General features: G+C 44.5%; 1 protein-coding gene across 4 annotated transcripts in view; it reads left to right on the top strand.

Moving 5' to 3' along the window:
- axdnd1 (axonemal dynein light chain domain containing 1) overlaps positions 1-17072 on the top strand; it is a 209007-nt gene that overhangs the window by 68966 nt on the left and 122969 nt on the right. For all 4 annotated transcript variants that reach the window (XR_015077655.1, XM_085982558.1, XM_085982557.1 and 1 more), the window contains exons 15-17: positions 2550-2716; positions 6926-7001; positions 9423-9657. Coding sequence is in view for 3 of the 4 variants with exons in the window: in XM_085982558.1 (XP_085838684.1) it covers positions 2550-2716; positions 6926-7001; positions 9423-9657 (478 nt within the window). In the remaining variant the exon portion in view is untranslated. The remainder of the gene's footprint in view (positions 1-2549; positions 2717-6925; positions 7002-9422; positions 9658-17072) is intronic.

The following is a 17072-nucleotide window of genomic DNA, read 5'->3' as shown; positions in this document are numbered from 1 at the left end:
CCAGGTCAGGGGGAAAGGGTAGTGCAGGTGCCAGCTCCCCGGAGGATGAGGTCACACATGAGTTCTTCTGAAGAGGACTCTGGTGAGGACTTTGATGGGGTGGAACAGAAGAATGTTGATACGTATGCACAATTAAATGCTTGGTGCACTGGCAGGCCTGCCAGAAAGCCTGAGTGCAATGTTAAGGAGCATGGAGGAGTCCGGCACCAACCTTACACAGGGCTTTGCGCAGAGCTTGAAGCCCATCCTTTCCAGCAGGGAAGGGGTGAGCAGATCAATTAGCTCACTTGTGGACCCAAGCATCATGCAGTGTCTGATGGCTGATGTCTCAACTTCCATTGCAGGACAAGCACAAGCCAACCTACATCTGAGTGAGTGCTGCAGTGAAAGCTCAGACTGAAGTCATGCAAGCTCAGACTGCTACCATCATGGCTGGGTTTACCAGTGTGGAAAGAGGCTTGCAGGGTATCGCATCATTCCTGCAATCAGTCCTCCAACAGATGGCTAGGAATGCTGAGGCGCTGCCCCGGGGGATTGGCAATGGCTCCATGGAGGACGAACCTGCTGTCCTCACTCAGGATGACAGCATTCGTTCGCCCACCACTGCCACTCTGCCAGTGCCCTTGCTGTTGCCTGTCAGCCAGCCAGTTCAGACTGCTGCCGCCCATGTTGAGGAAGTGTAGTCCGCAGTCGGGCCTTCTAGGCTCGGAGGTGCTTGAGGTCGTCCTGTAAGACCATCTGCAGTCTTTATTGGAATGTTTCTTATGTGGTGGCTTTTATTTCAGCATTGTGCCCAAGAAGATACTGTGATGGTCTGTAACAGAGGGAAGGTAAGGTGTGGGACTTGAGTTGAATGGTGAATTGGGGTTGCGTTCACTCGCACCGCAGGCAGATGAGTCAATCATGGACAGCCCGGGCAGAAAGAGGCTGTCTGAGTTGCCTTCTCCCTTCTGCTTCCTCCTCTTCAGCTTCCTCTTCTTCGGCCTTCTCCTCCTCCTCCTCTTCCTCCTCCGTCTCATCCTCCTCCATCTCATCCTCAGCTGGTTACTGTATGCAAGGGCTGTGCCCTCATGATGGCAAGGTTGTGGAGCATGCAGCAGACCACGATGAATCTTGAGAAGTATTCTGCAGTGCTCCTCCAGAGCGGTCCAGGCAGCGGAAGTGTTGTTTAAAGATGCCAATGGTCTGCTCTATAATTTTCCATTGGCAGCATGGCTCTCATTGTATGCATGCTGCCCACTTGTGGTTGGGTTGTGGAGCGGAGTCATCTGAGACCTTGTTGCCAGTAGCCAGCCTCTGGTTTGGCTTGGTGGATCCTCCCTCTGCGAACAGCTTGCCCTCTTCTTCATTGCCTCTGATCCATCTCCCTGTCATGCTGCACTTGCAGCACCACTCCATCACCTGACCAACTCTAGAAAGCTGCAAATACTTCAGGGTGTTACTTCCAGTGTTGAGGAAGAAAATAGCAGCACTGGCATCAAACTTGCATTGCGCGCTGATTGATGTCACGGTCTGCCTACTCTACATACTTCTGCCACACGCTCCCAGCACTGATGCTAACGCCCTCACCAAAATGGTGTCTGGCGAGGCCTGCACCAGAATTGTGCGCGTGCGGCTCGGACGCCATTTTCGACCCAAAACAGTACCCATAGCGCCCAAACAACGGGCGCTATGCAATCAAATTTTTAGCTCATTTTGTGTTTCTTTTCTTGTCCCTTTACCACCCCTTTTGCCTTGCACCATCATCCCTTTTGTCATTTAATCACTCCTGCCTTCAGCTCTATCACAGACCTTCCCTTTTGTTCTTTCCTCCCCTCCCCGTTTCCCTGCCTCTGTACTTGCTTAAAAACTTTTACATCTTTAACTTTTTCCAGTGACTTGTAACTTTAACCGTTTCTTGCTCCACAGCTGCTGCCTGACCTGAGATTTTCCAGTATTTTCTGATTTTATTTCAGATTTCCAGCATCTGCAGTATTTCGTTTTTGTAAAGAGAATTGGTAAATTAATTGGAAAATATTTGGAAATCTTGAATAGAAAGTGAAAATATAAACAATTATAATACCTTCTATCGACTAATTTTAAGGGATTGTTTTCTGGAAATAGTTCCAGATGATCTAAGGATATGGTTACTTGACCAGGAATGTAAGAACTTGAAACAGGTAAATGAGCAGATAGTTACGTCATCTCATGAGCATCCTTGCCCTAAATGGAAAAAATGTTAAGAGGTAGTTAATGTGCTAAATAATCAGGGACTAATGAGCAGCAGTTACCATGGAAATGGTCAAATGGTTACCAGGGACCACAGACCAATTTCAGATGTGGTGTTTCAGTTCCATTGTCCCCATTGAACAAATAGCTTGCTCAGCAACACAATTCGAGTGGCTTTTATTTAAGATTTCCAGTATCTGCAGTATTTTGTTTTTGTATTGAGTGGCTTGATGTATTGTGGCAAATTAGTTGTTTTTGCAGAGTTGTACCTCTAAGTAGTCTACCAATGTCTGATACTGTTTATATATATCTTATTTGCTGTTTTATATCCATATTGTTAGGATGCAGAAGACCAGACCAAACTACAGCAAATCACCGCGCACTGGAGAGAGCTGATGAAGAAGTTTTCTAAAAATCTGGAAGATGCAGAGAATTCAAGTTTGGAAAAACGAAAACCAATTCTATCTGGCTTCAAGAAATGGCACAAATATTTTTCTGAAATGTTTGCGTAAGTATTATCAACCAGTAGGATGTATTGGATATGATGTTGGTACTGAGTTCGGAAGAAGGACAGAAAGTACTTTCAATCTTCAAGTATTTCTTTTCACCCCGGCCTTACCTATCTGGTTAAAATTGCAATTTTGTAGTCAGCACTCGTATGTTTTGCATCCTAGTACCGTTTTCTACCAATTTTCTTCCCTCCTTTCTTGAGGCACTGCTGCAAGCTGAGACACGGCGTTAGGTGTTGACAGCCCTGCATTATCCTATTCAAGTGGCCATTCTTCATATGTAAACCTTAAAATCAGTTTAGTAGATTATTTAACTTTGATGGCATCACAACTGCCCCACACCTCACATTATGTCTGCACACCTGTACTTTTCAGCAGGAGTCAGGTGGGTAGCGATCAGGACTATAAAGATGGGCTGATTTTTTTCCCAGCCTCTTGCCCCTGGAATGCTCTGGAAAAATAAAGCAACTTTACTGCCATCCTGGCTGAAATAAATTATCTGAGCAGAGATCAAACCTGGAATCTTCCTAGTCTGTGCAAGACATTTATTATACGGACAGAAAACAGAGTAGGAATAAACAGTTCATTTTCGGGTTGGCAGGCTGTAATTAGTAGGGGACCACAAGGATCAGAGCTTGGGCCTCAGCTAGTAACAATCTACATCAATGATTTGGATGAGGGGACCAAATGTAATATATACAAGTTTTCTGATGATACAAAGCTGGGTGGAAATGTAAGTTGTGAGGAGGATGTAAAGAGGCTTCAAGGGGATATAGACAGGCTAAGTGAGTGGGTAAGAACATGGCAAATGGACTATAATGTGGAGAAATGTGAAGTTATCCACTTTGGTAGGAAAAATAGAAAAGCAGAGTATTTTTTAAATGGTGAGAGATTGGGAAATGTTGGTGTTCAGAGGGACCTGGGTGTCCTTGTACACGAATCACTGAAAGTTAACATGCAGGTACAGCAAGCAATTAGGAAAGCAAATGGTATGTTATCCTTATTACAAGAGGATTTGAGTATAAGAGTAAAGACGTCTTACTGCAATTATATAGGGCCCTGGTGAGACCACACCTGGAGTATTGTGTACAGTTTTGGTCTCCTTACCTAAGGAAGGATATACTTGCCATAGAGGGAGTGCAACGAAGGTTTCCTGGGATGGGGGGATAGTCCTATGAGGAGAGATTGAGTAGACTGGGCCTATATTCTCTAGCGTTTAGAAGAATGAGGGGTGATCTCATTGAAACATACAGAATTCTTACAGGGTTTGACAGGGTAGATGCAGGGAGGATGTTTCCCCTGGCTGGGGAGTCAAGAACCAGGGGTCACAGTTTCAGAATAAGGGATCGGCCATTTAGGACTGAGATGAGGAGAAATTTCTTCACTCAAAGGGTGGTGAATCTTTGGAATTCTCTACCCAGAGGGCTGTGGAGGCTCAGTTGTTGAGTATATTCAAGACAGAGATCGATAGATTTTTGAGTATTAAGGGACTCAAGGTATATGGGGATAGTTCAGGAAAGTGGAGATGAGGTAGAAGATCAACCATGATTTTATTGAATGGTGGAGCAGGCTCGAAGGGTCAAATGGTCTACTGCTCCTATTTCTTATGTGCTGCAGAACTAGCCACGCTTCTAGCCAAGCTGTTCCAGTACAGCTACAACACTGGCATCGATCCGACAATGTGGAAAACTGCCCAGGTATGTCCTGTCCACAAAAACCAGGATAAATCCAACCTGGCCAATTACCGCCCCATCAATTTACTCTCAATCATCAGCAAAGTGATGGAAAGTGTCATCGACAGTGCTATCAAGCAGCACTTACTCACCAAAAACCTGCTCACTGATGCCCAGTTTGGGTTCCACCAAGCCCACTTGGCTCCCGACCTCATTACAGCCTTGGTCCAAACATGGACAGAGGAGCTGAATTCCAGAGGTGAGGTGAGAGTGACTGCCCTTGACATCAAGGCAGCATTTGACCGAGTGTGGCATCAAGGAGCCCTAATAAAACTGAAGTCAATGGGAATCGGTGGGGGGAAAACGCTCCACTGTCTGGAGTCATATCTAGCACAAAGGAAGATGGTTGTGGTGGTTGAAGGTCAATCGTCACAGCCCCAGGACATCGCTGCAGGAGATCCTCAGGGCAGTGTCCTAGGTCCAACTATCTTCAGCTGCTTCATCAATGACCTTCCCTCCAACATAAGGTCAGAAATGGGGATGTTCGCTGATGACTGCACAGTGTTCAGTGCCATTCACAACTCCTCAGATAATGAAGCAGTCCATGCCCGCATGCAACAAGACCTGGACGACATTGAAGCTTGGGCTGATAAGTGGCAAGTAACATTCACGCCACAGAAGTGCCAGGCAATGACTATCTCCAACAAGTGAGCGTCTAACCACCACCCCTTGACATTCAACGGCATTACTATCACCGAATCCCCCACCATCAGCATCCTGGGGGTCACCATTGACCAGAACCTTAACTGGACCAGTCACATAAATACTGTGGCAACAAGAGCAGGTCAGAGACTAGGTATTCTGTGGCGAGTGTCTCGCCTCCTGACTCCCCAAAGCCTTTTCACCATCTACAAGGCACAAGTAAGGAGTGTGATGGAATACTCTACACTTGCCTGGATGAGTGCAGCTCCAACAACACTCAAGAAGCTCAACACCATCCAGGACAAAGCAGCCCGCTTGATTGGCACCCCATCTACCACCTTAAACATTCACTCCCTCCACCACCGGCGTACCGTGGCTGCAGTGTGTACCATCTACAAGAGGCACTGCAGCAGCTTGCCAAGGCTTCTTCGGCAGCACCTCTCAAACCCGCGACCTCTTCCACCTAGAAGGACAAGGGCAGCAGATGCATGGGAACACCACCACCTCCAAGTTCCCCTCCAAGTCACACACCATCCTGACTTAGAAGTATATCGCCGATCCTTTATCGTCGCTGAGTCAAAATCCTGGAACTCCCTACCTAACAGCAGTGTGGGAGTACCTTCACCACACGAACAGCAGAGGTTCAAGAAGGCGGCTCACCACCACCTTCTCAAGGGCAATTAGGGATGGGCATTAAATGCTGGCCTGCCAGCGACGCCCACATCCCATAAACGAATAAAAAAAAATGTTCTTATGTTCTATACAGCGCATGTACTCATTGAACAATTGAAGGAACTGTAGGATGTGACATTTTTCTTTAAAGTTTAGCATGCTTCTTTAATTCTGTCACAGTACATAAGCGGTTAAAAATCAGCTTGATTCACAGAAATCATATTCCAGCTTGACACAATTGTTGAAACAATTATTCAGTTTGTCGAGACAGATATTGACAGGGAAGGCCCCAGCCTTTAGTTTGTTCAAATATTTGCTTGGCAGTTTTTCTGAATGTGACAGATATTTAAATTTACTTGGTCCTGGCTTTTATAAGCTTGGCTTTTTCAAATCAGAGAGTCTGCCTGAAATGTTCAAAGAAAGATAGATCTGGTAGCTTCCATTGACAGTGAGAAAAAGGAACTGCGACCTAAGAATATTATGTTGCAGTTTAGCACCGCGTGTGCATTAATTACTTCTACTTGAGAAGCTTGCAAAGCTTAACAACTACTATAAAAATATATGTTGCGTCGCTGCTCCTATTTGCTTGTTCTTTTCTTGTTGCTTGGCAGTTACAGCCCAAGTCAAAGTCTAGTGTAGTCCTATTCTGCCTCCTTTCAAAAACAAGGAAGTACCCATGACGGCATCTGATAAAACGAATAGCTGAAATAAACTGAAGTGAGTTCTCTGTTTGATCCCTGGGCACACTATGAAATTACTTTCCTATCCGGGCAAGGACAAGCACTCTCTGGGTCATAGGCTCGCTTACAAGTGTAAAAAAAATAAAGTAATCCAAAAAGTGTAACACAGGCATATTATCACGATACATACTGTCCAATTAACAATTGGAAAATCTATATCATACACTACAATGAAAAATCCATAATTTAGTGCGCATACTAATCATAAAAATATGTTTTAACTAGATTGTAGGATGAGTTTAATTTATATTCTATTACATCATAACTGGTTTCAGCATTGATTTGCTCTATAACATGATGAACATACTATGATGATACCCTTAATAATAATATATTTAATTCAGTTATTGTTGCTTGTGTAAAGACCACCTATAGATTATTTTGAAATACGCCATGATATTTCTGGCATTTTATATTTTAGGACTCCTCGAGGAATAAAGGCTGTTCCTAAAGACATGTTGTATATGCTGAGAAATGATCTAAAAGACTGGCATGAGGTGAGTGGTACATTTGAATAATTTAGTTTTCACTGGGTTTTTTCACTAAGATGCAGTCAGACCCAGTGGATAAGATGAATGTTTCATAAAAATCATGATCCGTTGAATGAATTCAGGCAATAGCCGTGTTTACAGTAAGTTTTGTCAAGCTAACCGATAAGATGGCCAAGGGGTGGGGACGGTGGTGGGGGTGGGGAGGTGACTGCCCTTTCATCAATGGAGCCAAATTTGGCCTGAACTGATGGAATGAATGTTTCCTCAAATGAGTTTGAACAGTCTCAACCCAGCTCTTAGTGGGCAAAGCTACACAGCACAAATCTCCTCTTAGTTTAGGGCACATTATACTGTCAGCGAGACCACAAGAATGGCTAAAGTGAGATGTGGACAATGCCATACAGATATTATAGAGCAGGGTATCTGGAAACAGTTGGTCAAATCCTTGGAAAAGAGGGGACTGGGGTACCTCTTTTCATCACTGAAATCTGGCCTCAACTGATGGGATGAATGTCTCCTCACTTTGCTAGCAATCTGGCCCTTAAAGCTCAGGTAACTTGGTTCTATTTCTCATTTGCTGCTTTGTCCTGTTTGAATAATGTGGTTCAGGTGATTAGTAAAGTGGTGTAGCCATGTTGGTTAAATTCTAAACCATAACATCTGGCTCTGTTAGTCTTCTCAGCTTAAAAGATATGCAATTTAATGGAAACACAGATTTAAACTTTATACGTGGCCACTGAGCAACCTACGCAGTCCACAAAGACAAAAGTTTGGAAGCCTCTGTAGTAAAGCATATTATTCTGAGATTTAAATTAATGAGCATGGTTGATGAAGAGCAAAAGGAGGTTCAGGCTGTATCTGACCTGGCAGTGTTTGATGCTAAGGCGGAAAGGAGTTCTGTTCCCAGTATCTCACATTTTGATGACCATTGAATACTTTATAGAACAGTCCTCTGTGGGTATAACATGATTAGACCTAAGTTTGTCTTGGTTTTTAAACAGGTTTATTTATTAGATGGAACGAACAGCATTTTGACTTCATTTCTACAACAATGTCTAACAGAAGGATCCAGCTTCTGCTTGAGTAAACAATAAAAATTCTGGTCTTGGTCACAAGTCTTTAACTCATTCTCTTAAAGGTTTAATCTCAGTCAATGTTTGACTTGCACTGATCACAAGGTAATTACAGATGAGGAAAACCATTTGGCCCATTATTAGGTCATCCATCCAAACAGACCCTACAGTCTCCCATTGTGGCATCCAGCTGTTTCTTAAATAATTTAGGGCTTTTCACTTCCAGTTACTCTATCTGGAAGTCCATTCCACATATTTATCACTCTTTGTGGGAAAATGAACTTTCTGATATGGCCCGACATTTGACTTTTACTAATTTGAACCTGTGTTCCCTTGTTCTACTTGCAATTTAATTTAAAGTAATTTTCAGGATTTACCTTTTTTGTACAGTTTATTATTGTTTATACTTGTCTCCTTTCCAGGTTGAAAATTCCAAGTTTCTCCAATCTTTCCTCATAACTCAGATTTCTAATATGAGAAATCAGTCTTGAGGCTCTGTCGGCACTGCCTCCAGTGCGTGAATGTCTCCCTGTATCTTGATGTCAAGAACTGTTCACAATACTCAAGATGTGGGCTAGGTAGTGCACAATACAATTTGAGCATGACTTCCTCTGATTTGTACTCCCCAAGCAATTTTCAACCTATGTCTTAAGATTGCCTCCAATTCCATGTGCTCTCATATTTGCTAATAATCTCTTGTGCAGAACCTTATCATGGAAGTCTGTATAGACAGCATCCATAGACACTCCCTCCTTGGGGTGAAGATTTAAAGAAAACATTTACTGCTATTCTGGCTTTTTGAGTCTGGGATGAGACAATTGAGCCTCATTGTCTCCGTGTGAAATAGACTGTGAGCCATGATATTCCACAAACTGGCTTGTTTAACCTTAATGCACATCTTCAATGCCAACAGCCTGTGGCATTTTGTTAAACCTGTGCTATTTCACTATGTTTTAAAAACATAACCCTTAAACATAACTCAATTCCAAAACCTTTCCATAAGGAAAAATTTGACCATAAACCTCAAAGCATGACAGTGGTATACATTCAGTTGTAGTCAGTCTAGGGGCTCAAACATCAGTAGGATTGAGTCCCCTAATACCTTTGCCTCGGTACCACCAGGTTAGAATTATTAGGATCGGCTATATTTGTCACTGCATTTTTGTAATTTCTTTTCCATTATGGCACTTAAATCAGTGGCACATACATGCAAACTTAAGTGTGACAGCTGCGGTGATCCAATATTGGTCTAAAAGAAAAATGTTGTGTAAATTAGAAATGTGATTTTCTTTTAGTTACTATATGAATAAATCCCTCTCATTTTTCTGAAGAGGATTCTATTTCTTTTCCTTAGATGATTACTCAAGATTATGAACGATACGAGGGGTCATTATTTTTAACTACTCAAGAAGCTCTATCGGAGATAGTCCAGCTGCAAAGCGATTGGACAGATCTTAGCCTGACTTTGTTTGAACGTCACCAGTGGTCCGTTAATGAGAAAATGCCTGAGCAGATAGCAATGGAAGAATTAAACAACATTGTGAACACGCTCTCTCAACAGTACACCATCATGTTGACAGGGGAAAACGGTATTACTAGAATTATTTTATGTACACATATTTCCATTCAAATATCTACAGCTGAACATTAAGCGGTTACCTCAGATTTTTGTCTCAGCAGCTCAGCTAATGTCAGCTAAAGGCACCATCGATGAATAACCCCCAGAGAAAAATCACTGGTCCCCACCCTTTCTGAAAGTTGTAAGCGAAGCATCCAAAACAGGAATTTCACGATCAAACAAGTATACAGCATCTTTTGTACATGAGGCTTTTTGCATATAACAATGGAGTACAAGTTATCAGGATGAGTTCAGTCAAGAGATAGTGTTGCACGTTGTTTATACAGCTCCATTTGCTTTTCTGTAATATTTGGCTCTCCTGTTATCTGCTTAGCTTCAACTTATTCTTTATCCAGTTAACTTGATGGTATTTGAAATTAAATTTGGGAAAAACAAGTTAAGCGGATCTGCAAATTTTTCCTTTTTTTTTCCTTTTCCTGCTCCTTCACCATTTAAATGTATCTTTCTTCTGATAGGCACAGGTCTTTCAGGCACCAACTCACAGAGAAGTGCTGCTCATTATTGCACACATCCAGGTGGCTAGTACAAAGTATTGTCGGCAGAAGTATTGTAGGTAGATCACCTGCCTAGGCTATCTCTCCTAAGAAGGATATGGTATGTGGCGACAAAGTTAAAGTAGGGACAAAAATAACTCAAAAAAGGAAAATTGAATCCTTGATAAATTCTGCATGTCCTTTAGTTCCCCTGCACAACATACTGAGATGCATAGTCCAATGCAGCTGTCTGCCCACTGTCCAATAGATGATTTCTATTTAATCACAAATCACCCCACCCCAGGTGATGTATACAGAAAGTTGTAAACCATCCAAAATAGGAGATGAATAGAGTTTGTTATTGCTAACGAACAGCAGTAAGCACTGTCAATCTTTGACATATCTCGGGTAATTCTCCCTCTTCCATCATTTTCTGTTGGGCTTCCCTATCATTTCGTTTTTCATCTCTCTTCCTTTTCACTGCCATTTTTGATAAACTAAGGTGAAGTACTAAGGTCCATAGTACTGGTAACAAAATTGAAAAAAAGGTAAGAGATTAATTAAATCAGAAAGTATGATTCAGTAACACTTAGCTTGGATTTTAAAAGCCTTAAGGTAACGGACAAAAGGAAAAACTGAAGGAGGATTAAGAAGTTCTACAGTTTTGAGAATCTGTAAAAGAATAAATTAGATTCACAGGCTGTGTGGTGAGTTTTCATTTCAATACAGTTAGGATGTAGGGAGGAAAAAGATCATGAAGAGTGATGTATTTGTATTTTAAAAGGACAAAGAGAAAACCTTAGTAGAGCACTTACTTGTCGCAGTAATAATAAAATAAAGAGTGGAAAAAGGAGATTAAGATTGAAGGCCAAAAATGAGATCCATCAGCTGACAAACTATCTCTTGGAGCCTATACAGGCATGTTGAGAAGCATTTAACAATTCCCTATGTATGCAGTATTCAAATCTTGGACAGACTTGGGCTTTCAAGAGAGTTAAAAGTTGTTGAAGGGAGAAATGTTTGACACAAACGGAAACCAAGCTTCCAGGAGAAGCTGTAGCAATGGAGTAGATGTAGACATCTCTTTAAGGTCAGAGGAAATAGTTAGGTTAAGAATGATGAAAAAAGATTAGGGGTGAAAATGGTGGCAACTGTTGGTTGAACTTGTGAAACTAGCTTAGGAATTACTGTGTGTGAAAAGGAGTCAACAGATAAGATGTCAATTGGAATACAATGGGGTCGATTTTAACTCAGGTGCGGGGAATTGTCGGCTTCCCCAAATTTGGTGTTTCCCATGCGAATCTAAATGGGTGTGTGAGATTGATGCAATTTTAACTCAATTGGCCAATTGATTTCCAATGTGTAGGAACCCTTGGCAAATGAGTATTTTCTGTCAGAAAGTCGCATAATATGCCGTCATTATTCCTGCTGCATTTAGGGTCTGCAACAAGCCTTGCTTCTTCTGCAGGTTGCCAACCTTTTGGCATTTGCTGATACACTGAGCTGGAAGCAGAATGGCAAGAGAAAGACTGAGGTCTGCACCCCGTTTTGACGACGTTGCCCTGCAGGCTTTAGTGGAGGGAGCAAGAGCTCACAAGAAGGTGCTCTTCCCTTCATCAGGGAGGAAGATGCCTCCCCAGCAGACAAAGGCTGCGTGGCTGCAAGTGGCAGAGGAGGTCAACTCCTTATCGGCTACCCGCAGAACCTGGATACAGTGCAGGAAGAGATTTCATGACCTTCAGCACACTGGAAAAGTGAGTATGAAATTCCCATCACTCTCAATCTGATCTCCATTGCCTCTCCTCACTAGCACTCAGCTTTAGCAATCTCTTACTCCATATCCCACTTGACACTGACATCCATGCACCCTTACCCATTCCCTCTCTATGCTCACATTCACCTAACTATTCGACTATGCAGCCCTCACACTCCCTATCACTTTGATGCTATGAAAACAACTGACAACACACAGGGAGGGCCCTTGGTTTTGCCACCTCACTCCATCTTTGTCTCCTTCTAAGCATCTATGCTATGGATTCTCTACACTCACTCCTTCATTCTCACTCAAACTCCACTTGTCTCCCTCATTGCAGGAAAAGAGAGCTCACAATAAAAGAGAACGAGCGAGGACAGGAGGAGGGCCACCATCAGTAGCCCACTTCACCCCCTGGGAGGAGGCGGTCCTGAAGATCGTAGGACTGGAGGATGAGGTGCAAGTGGGGAATGGACAGACTGGTGCATCACAGCAAGCTGGTGACAGAATAGTTTTCCATCTCTCTCATTGACATTGTATGAGTCGCTGATAATGATTCTGAAGCTATAACAGATGGACCTATGATCATCTGCAATGTGCATGTAACCTTGACCTCACATCTCTAACTCTTTCCTTTACTCCCCCACAGGACCATCGAGAGCCCCCGTCCCCACTGTCCAGGAGGAAGAACCTGAGTTTCCAGACTCCTCAGAGGAATCTGCAACCTCTGAGGGCGCAGCGTCAGCAGAATTCAGTGCACCCAGCACCAGCGCAGACACTCACACCTCGGTGGGACCTTCGGAACATAGAGTAGTGTTGTCACCTGGTGTATCACAGCTCACAAGTGAGCATCAGCAGATTGTGGAGACAGGGACAGCAGTGGAGAGTGCTAGTCAGAGTGCGCAGGACACCGCCAGCTCGGCTCAGCTGCATGTCGACCCTCTGCCTCTGGGTCCATCCATAAGATCAGCGGGGCTGGAACTCCAGGAACAGATGCAGGAGTCTCTGGCAGGTTTTGTCTCCAGGGTTGATGTGAGTGTGGAGTGAATGGAGGAGTCCATAGCGAACATGAGCAGAGCCTTTGTGAAGTTAATGACGCATGAACGCATCACCATGGAAAGGATGGCAACCTCCATGGAGGAGATAAGTTGCCAGGGTATGGAAAACATGGTGAGTGTTCATAATAGAATGACATCTCTTGAGGAGCGATGGGCATCTATTGAACAGAGAAACCAGACCTTCATGGAAGTCCTTCTGAGTAGGACTGCCAGTTTAGGTAGGGGTCCCCATGGCCCCCTGATGTGCAGCAAGGTGCTCTCAAGCCACTTCCAAGCGCTGGCCCCTTCTGGCCTGTGCAGCTTCAGGTCGGTGAGCAGCAGCCTGGCGCTCCTGTTGCTGCTGCTGTTGTTCCTGGTTCTGCTGGTGCCGCGGCTGGTGTTCGAGCTCATCTAATGCCCAGAAGGGAAGGAAATAAATGGCTCCCATGCTTCTGGTATATGCCTCCATTGAGGAAGCGCTGAGTGAAGGTGGCGAGCGTGGTTTCCCAGGAGGTCATACTGGAGATGTGTGTGAGGCGCCAACCTTCCACAGGTGTGGTTAAGCCTGGTAAAAGTTGCCCCAGGCCTGAAACAACAAAGTACTGCCACCTGCAAATGATGACTGATCAAATCTCTTTAATGGTTGACCTGCAGCTGATAGTCAGCAAGCCAATAGTGCTCACGCCAGGTTTCACAGGCGTGATCCCCAGCAGGCGTGTTTTACGTGGGAAAAGGGTAAAAAATGCAAGGGCCTGTTGAAATGGGATTATAAAGGCCAATTATTGCTGATTAAGGGCCTTAAAGACCAGTCCCGCCTGTTGGAGGCGGGACTGATTCGGGACCATCAGACACGCCTGGGTTAAAATGGCTCAGGGTCGGGAATCAGGCCGGGGGGGGGGTGGGGGGTGAAATCAGGCGGGGGGGGTTCACGACCCCCAGTTTTTGCGATTGTAACCCCCCACATGCCTCAAAGCCCGCCTCACGGCTGAGTTAAAATCGACCCCAATGACTGAGTACCTAAACATGAGTAGTTTTGTGAGAGGGCATATGATGGTAACTTGTTTAGAAATGCAAGCTCCCTTTTATGTTTCAGACCAGGATTGGCTAAAGTTTCTTGATGATCTTCTTAAGAGTACAGCAAACCTTACCGTGCACATTGACAGGTGAATGGGAACTCCACTGCTATTTTTGGCTGGACTACCAAAAGCTGGGAAAAAGTTATTTCTCTAGTTCTCTTTTCTGGGGTCTCCTTGTGCCAATCACAGACCATTGACAGATGGGCAGCTTGCTGTCAGGTTTCCACCAATGCCATTCTATAGCCTACTGCTGAATAACCTTGGGATATTTCTTTGACTGTTTTTCCTATCCTTACTAATAAGTAACCACCTGGTTTCAGCTAGGTGCTTTCCTACACCAACACTAAGGATTCAGTGATGTGGGAAATTCCTTCCTTTTACTAAGGAATTACCAGAATTTGGCCATGAGAAACCAAATGGATTTCTAGTTTTTGTACTTGCAGTCAGAATCAGGGGAATTTATAATGGGGAACAAAGAAATGGCAGACCAATTAAATACATACTTTGGTTCTGTCTTCACAAAGGAGGACACAAATAACCTTCCAGAGATGTCGGGGAACATAGGGTATAATGAGAGGGAGGTATTGAATGAAATCAGTATTTGTAGGGAAATGGTGTTGGGGAAATTGACGGCATTGAAAGCTGATAAATCCCCAGGGCCTGATAATCTACATCCTAGGGTACTTAAGGAAGTGGCCCTAGAAATAGTAGATGCATTGCTAGTCATCTTCCAAAATTCTATAGACTCTGGAATAGTTCCCATGGATTGGAGGGTAGCTAATGTTACCCCACTATTTAAAAAAGGTGGTAGAGAGAAAACGGGGAATTATAGACCAGTAAGCTTGACATCGGTAGTGGGGAAAATGCTAGAGTCCATTATAAAAGATGTAATAGCAGAGCACTTGGAAAACAGTGACAGGATCGGACAAAGTCAACATGGATTTACAAAAGATAAATCATGCTTGACTAATCTACTGGAATTTTTTGAGGATGTAACTGGTAGAATAGATAAGGGAGAACCAGTGTATGTGGTGTATTTGGACTTTCAGAAGGCTTTCGATAAGGTCCCGCATAAGAGATTGGCGTGCAAAGTTAAAGCACATGGGATTGGGGATAAGGTACTGACTTGGATAGAGAACTGGTTGGCAGACGGGAAGCAAAGAGTTGGAATAAATGGGTCTTTTTCCGAGTGGCAGGCAGTGACCAGTGGGGTACCGCAGGGATCGGTCCTTCGACCCCAGCTATTCACAATATATATTAATGATCTAGACAAGGGAACTAGATGTAATATCTCCAAGTTTGCAGACGACACAAAGCTGGGTGCTGTGCTGTGAGGAGGATGCTGAGAAACTCCAGTATGATTTGGACAGGTTGGGTGATTGGGCAGATGCATGGCAGATGCAGTATAATGTGGATAAATGTGAGGTTATCCACTTTGGTGGCAAAAACAGGAAGGCAGTGACGTAATAAAACTCACTACGCACTTGGTTTGAGCATAAAGCAAGGCTTTAATCAACTTGTTTCAGAACATGAAGGTCTAGTTGTACTTCACTAGTTCCTTGTCTTACAAAATGTCCCCGGAAAGCTGGGCCCATGCCCAAGTATTTATACTCCTTGGACGGCGCCACCAGCTGGCCGTCCAGCATTATTTCACGAGTAGTTTCTTGATGAATGATGAGATTTATAACATTCTTCCTGCCTAAAAGATTTGGAAGTCCGCCGACTTCCTCTTAGCGGATTAGACGGATCACGAATATCCGCAGTCTTTTAGATTTTTGTTCATGGCTAGAAGGCACGTCTCCCTGGACCGTGTCTTGGTCCCTGGGCCGCTTGATCCGTCTTGGTGGATCAACAGGGCCCGTGTTGCTCTGATCGACCCAAGGGAGGCTGGGTAGATCGTGACTCCGGGTGCGGGTCCCCACAGGCGCAGAACTGGCTTCATCTTGTTGGATAGCCAAGGATTGACTGGCGTCTTGGCCTCGGGTGGCCATCCCACGGGGAGTGCTCGGCTCCCCGAGTGGATCCGGTGGGGCAGCTGGCAGATCTCTTGATGTCCCTGGTAGGGCATCATCTTCGGGGGAGCGCAGAGTGTCGGCATCATCCCTGTGGGTCCCTCTATCGGTTGGGTCCGTGGAACCGGCCGGACAGGGAGCCAGGTCCCGGAGCGAAACGGTGGACTCCTGGCCATCAGGGTACCGCACGTGCACATACGTGGGGTTGACGTCCGTGAGTTCTACCTCCTCGACGAGAGGACCATTCTTAGATGATCAGATGAATTTTCGGAGCAGCACAGGGCCGGGAGCTGCCAACCATGACGGTAGAGACGTCCCATGGGTGGAGCGACGCTGGAAGCTGAAGAATCGCTCGTGAGGTGTGACATTCTTAGACGTAGAAAGGAGAGACCTGATGGAATGTAACACGTCAGATAGCATAGTTTCCCACTGCTGGTCTGGTAGGTTGCGTGACCTTGGCGCAAGACGAACAGCGTTCCAAATGATAGCATTGTATCTCTCAATCTGTCCGTTACCGATGGGATCGTACGGTGTCGTTTTACTTGTGGCGATTCCCCGTTGGGAGAGATAACTTTTGAGTTCGCTTGACATGAAGGAGGGACCCCGATCAGAGTGGATGAAATTGGCCATACCGCAAAGGGAAAAGACTTGATCAAGGCATTTGATCACTGGAAGTAAGCATATTGGGACAGGGGAAAGCAAAGGGAAAGCGTGAAAATTCGTCCACCATAGTCAGTAAGTAGGTGTTTCGTGTTGAGGAAGGCAATGGCCCTTTAAAGTCAATGCTGAGTCGCTGCATAGCGTGTATGAGCGAGCCATCCGATGGACGGAAGAATTGCGGTTTTAATTCCGCACAAATTCTACAGGAGGAGCACGTTCTTTTCACATCTTCCGTAGAAAATGGGAGATTTTTAGATCGCACAAAGTGCAACATACGGGTAACGCCAGGATGGCATAAGTTAGTATGAAGATCCGCAAGAGTCGAAGTTGACATAGAAGAGCAGAATGCCCGCG

The sequence above is a fragment of the Somniosus microcephalus genome, chromosome 3 (genome assembly GCF_052327205.1).
Source record: "Somniosus microcephalus isolate GS21.2 chromosome 3, FLI_Smic_1.0, whole genome shotgun sequence".
NCBI lineage: Eukaryota > Metazoa > Chordata > Chondrichthyes > Squaliformes > Somniosidae > Somniosus > Somniosus microcephalus.
This window is presented reverse-complemented; position numbering and strand designations above follow the sequence as displayed.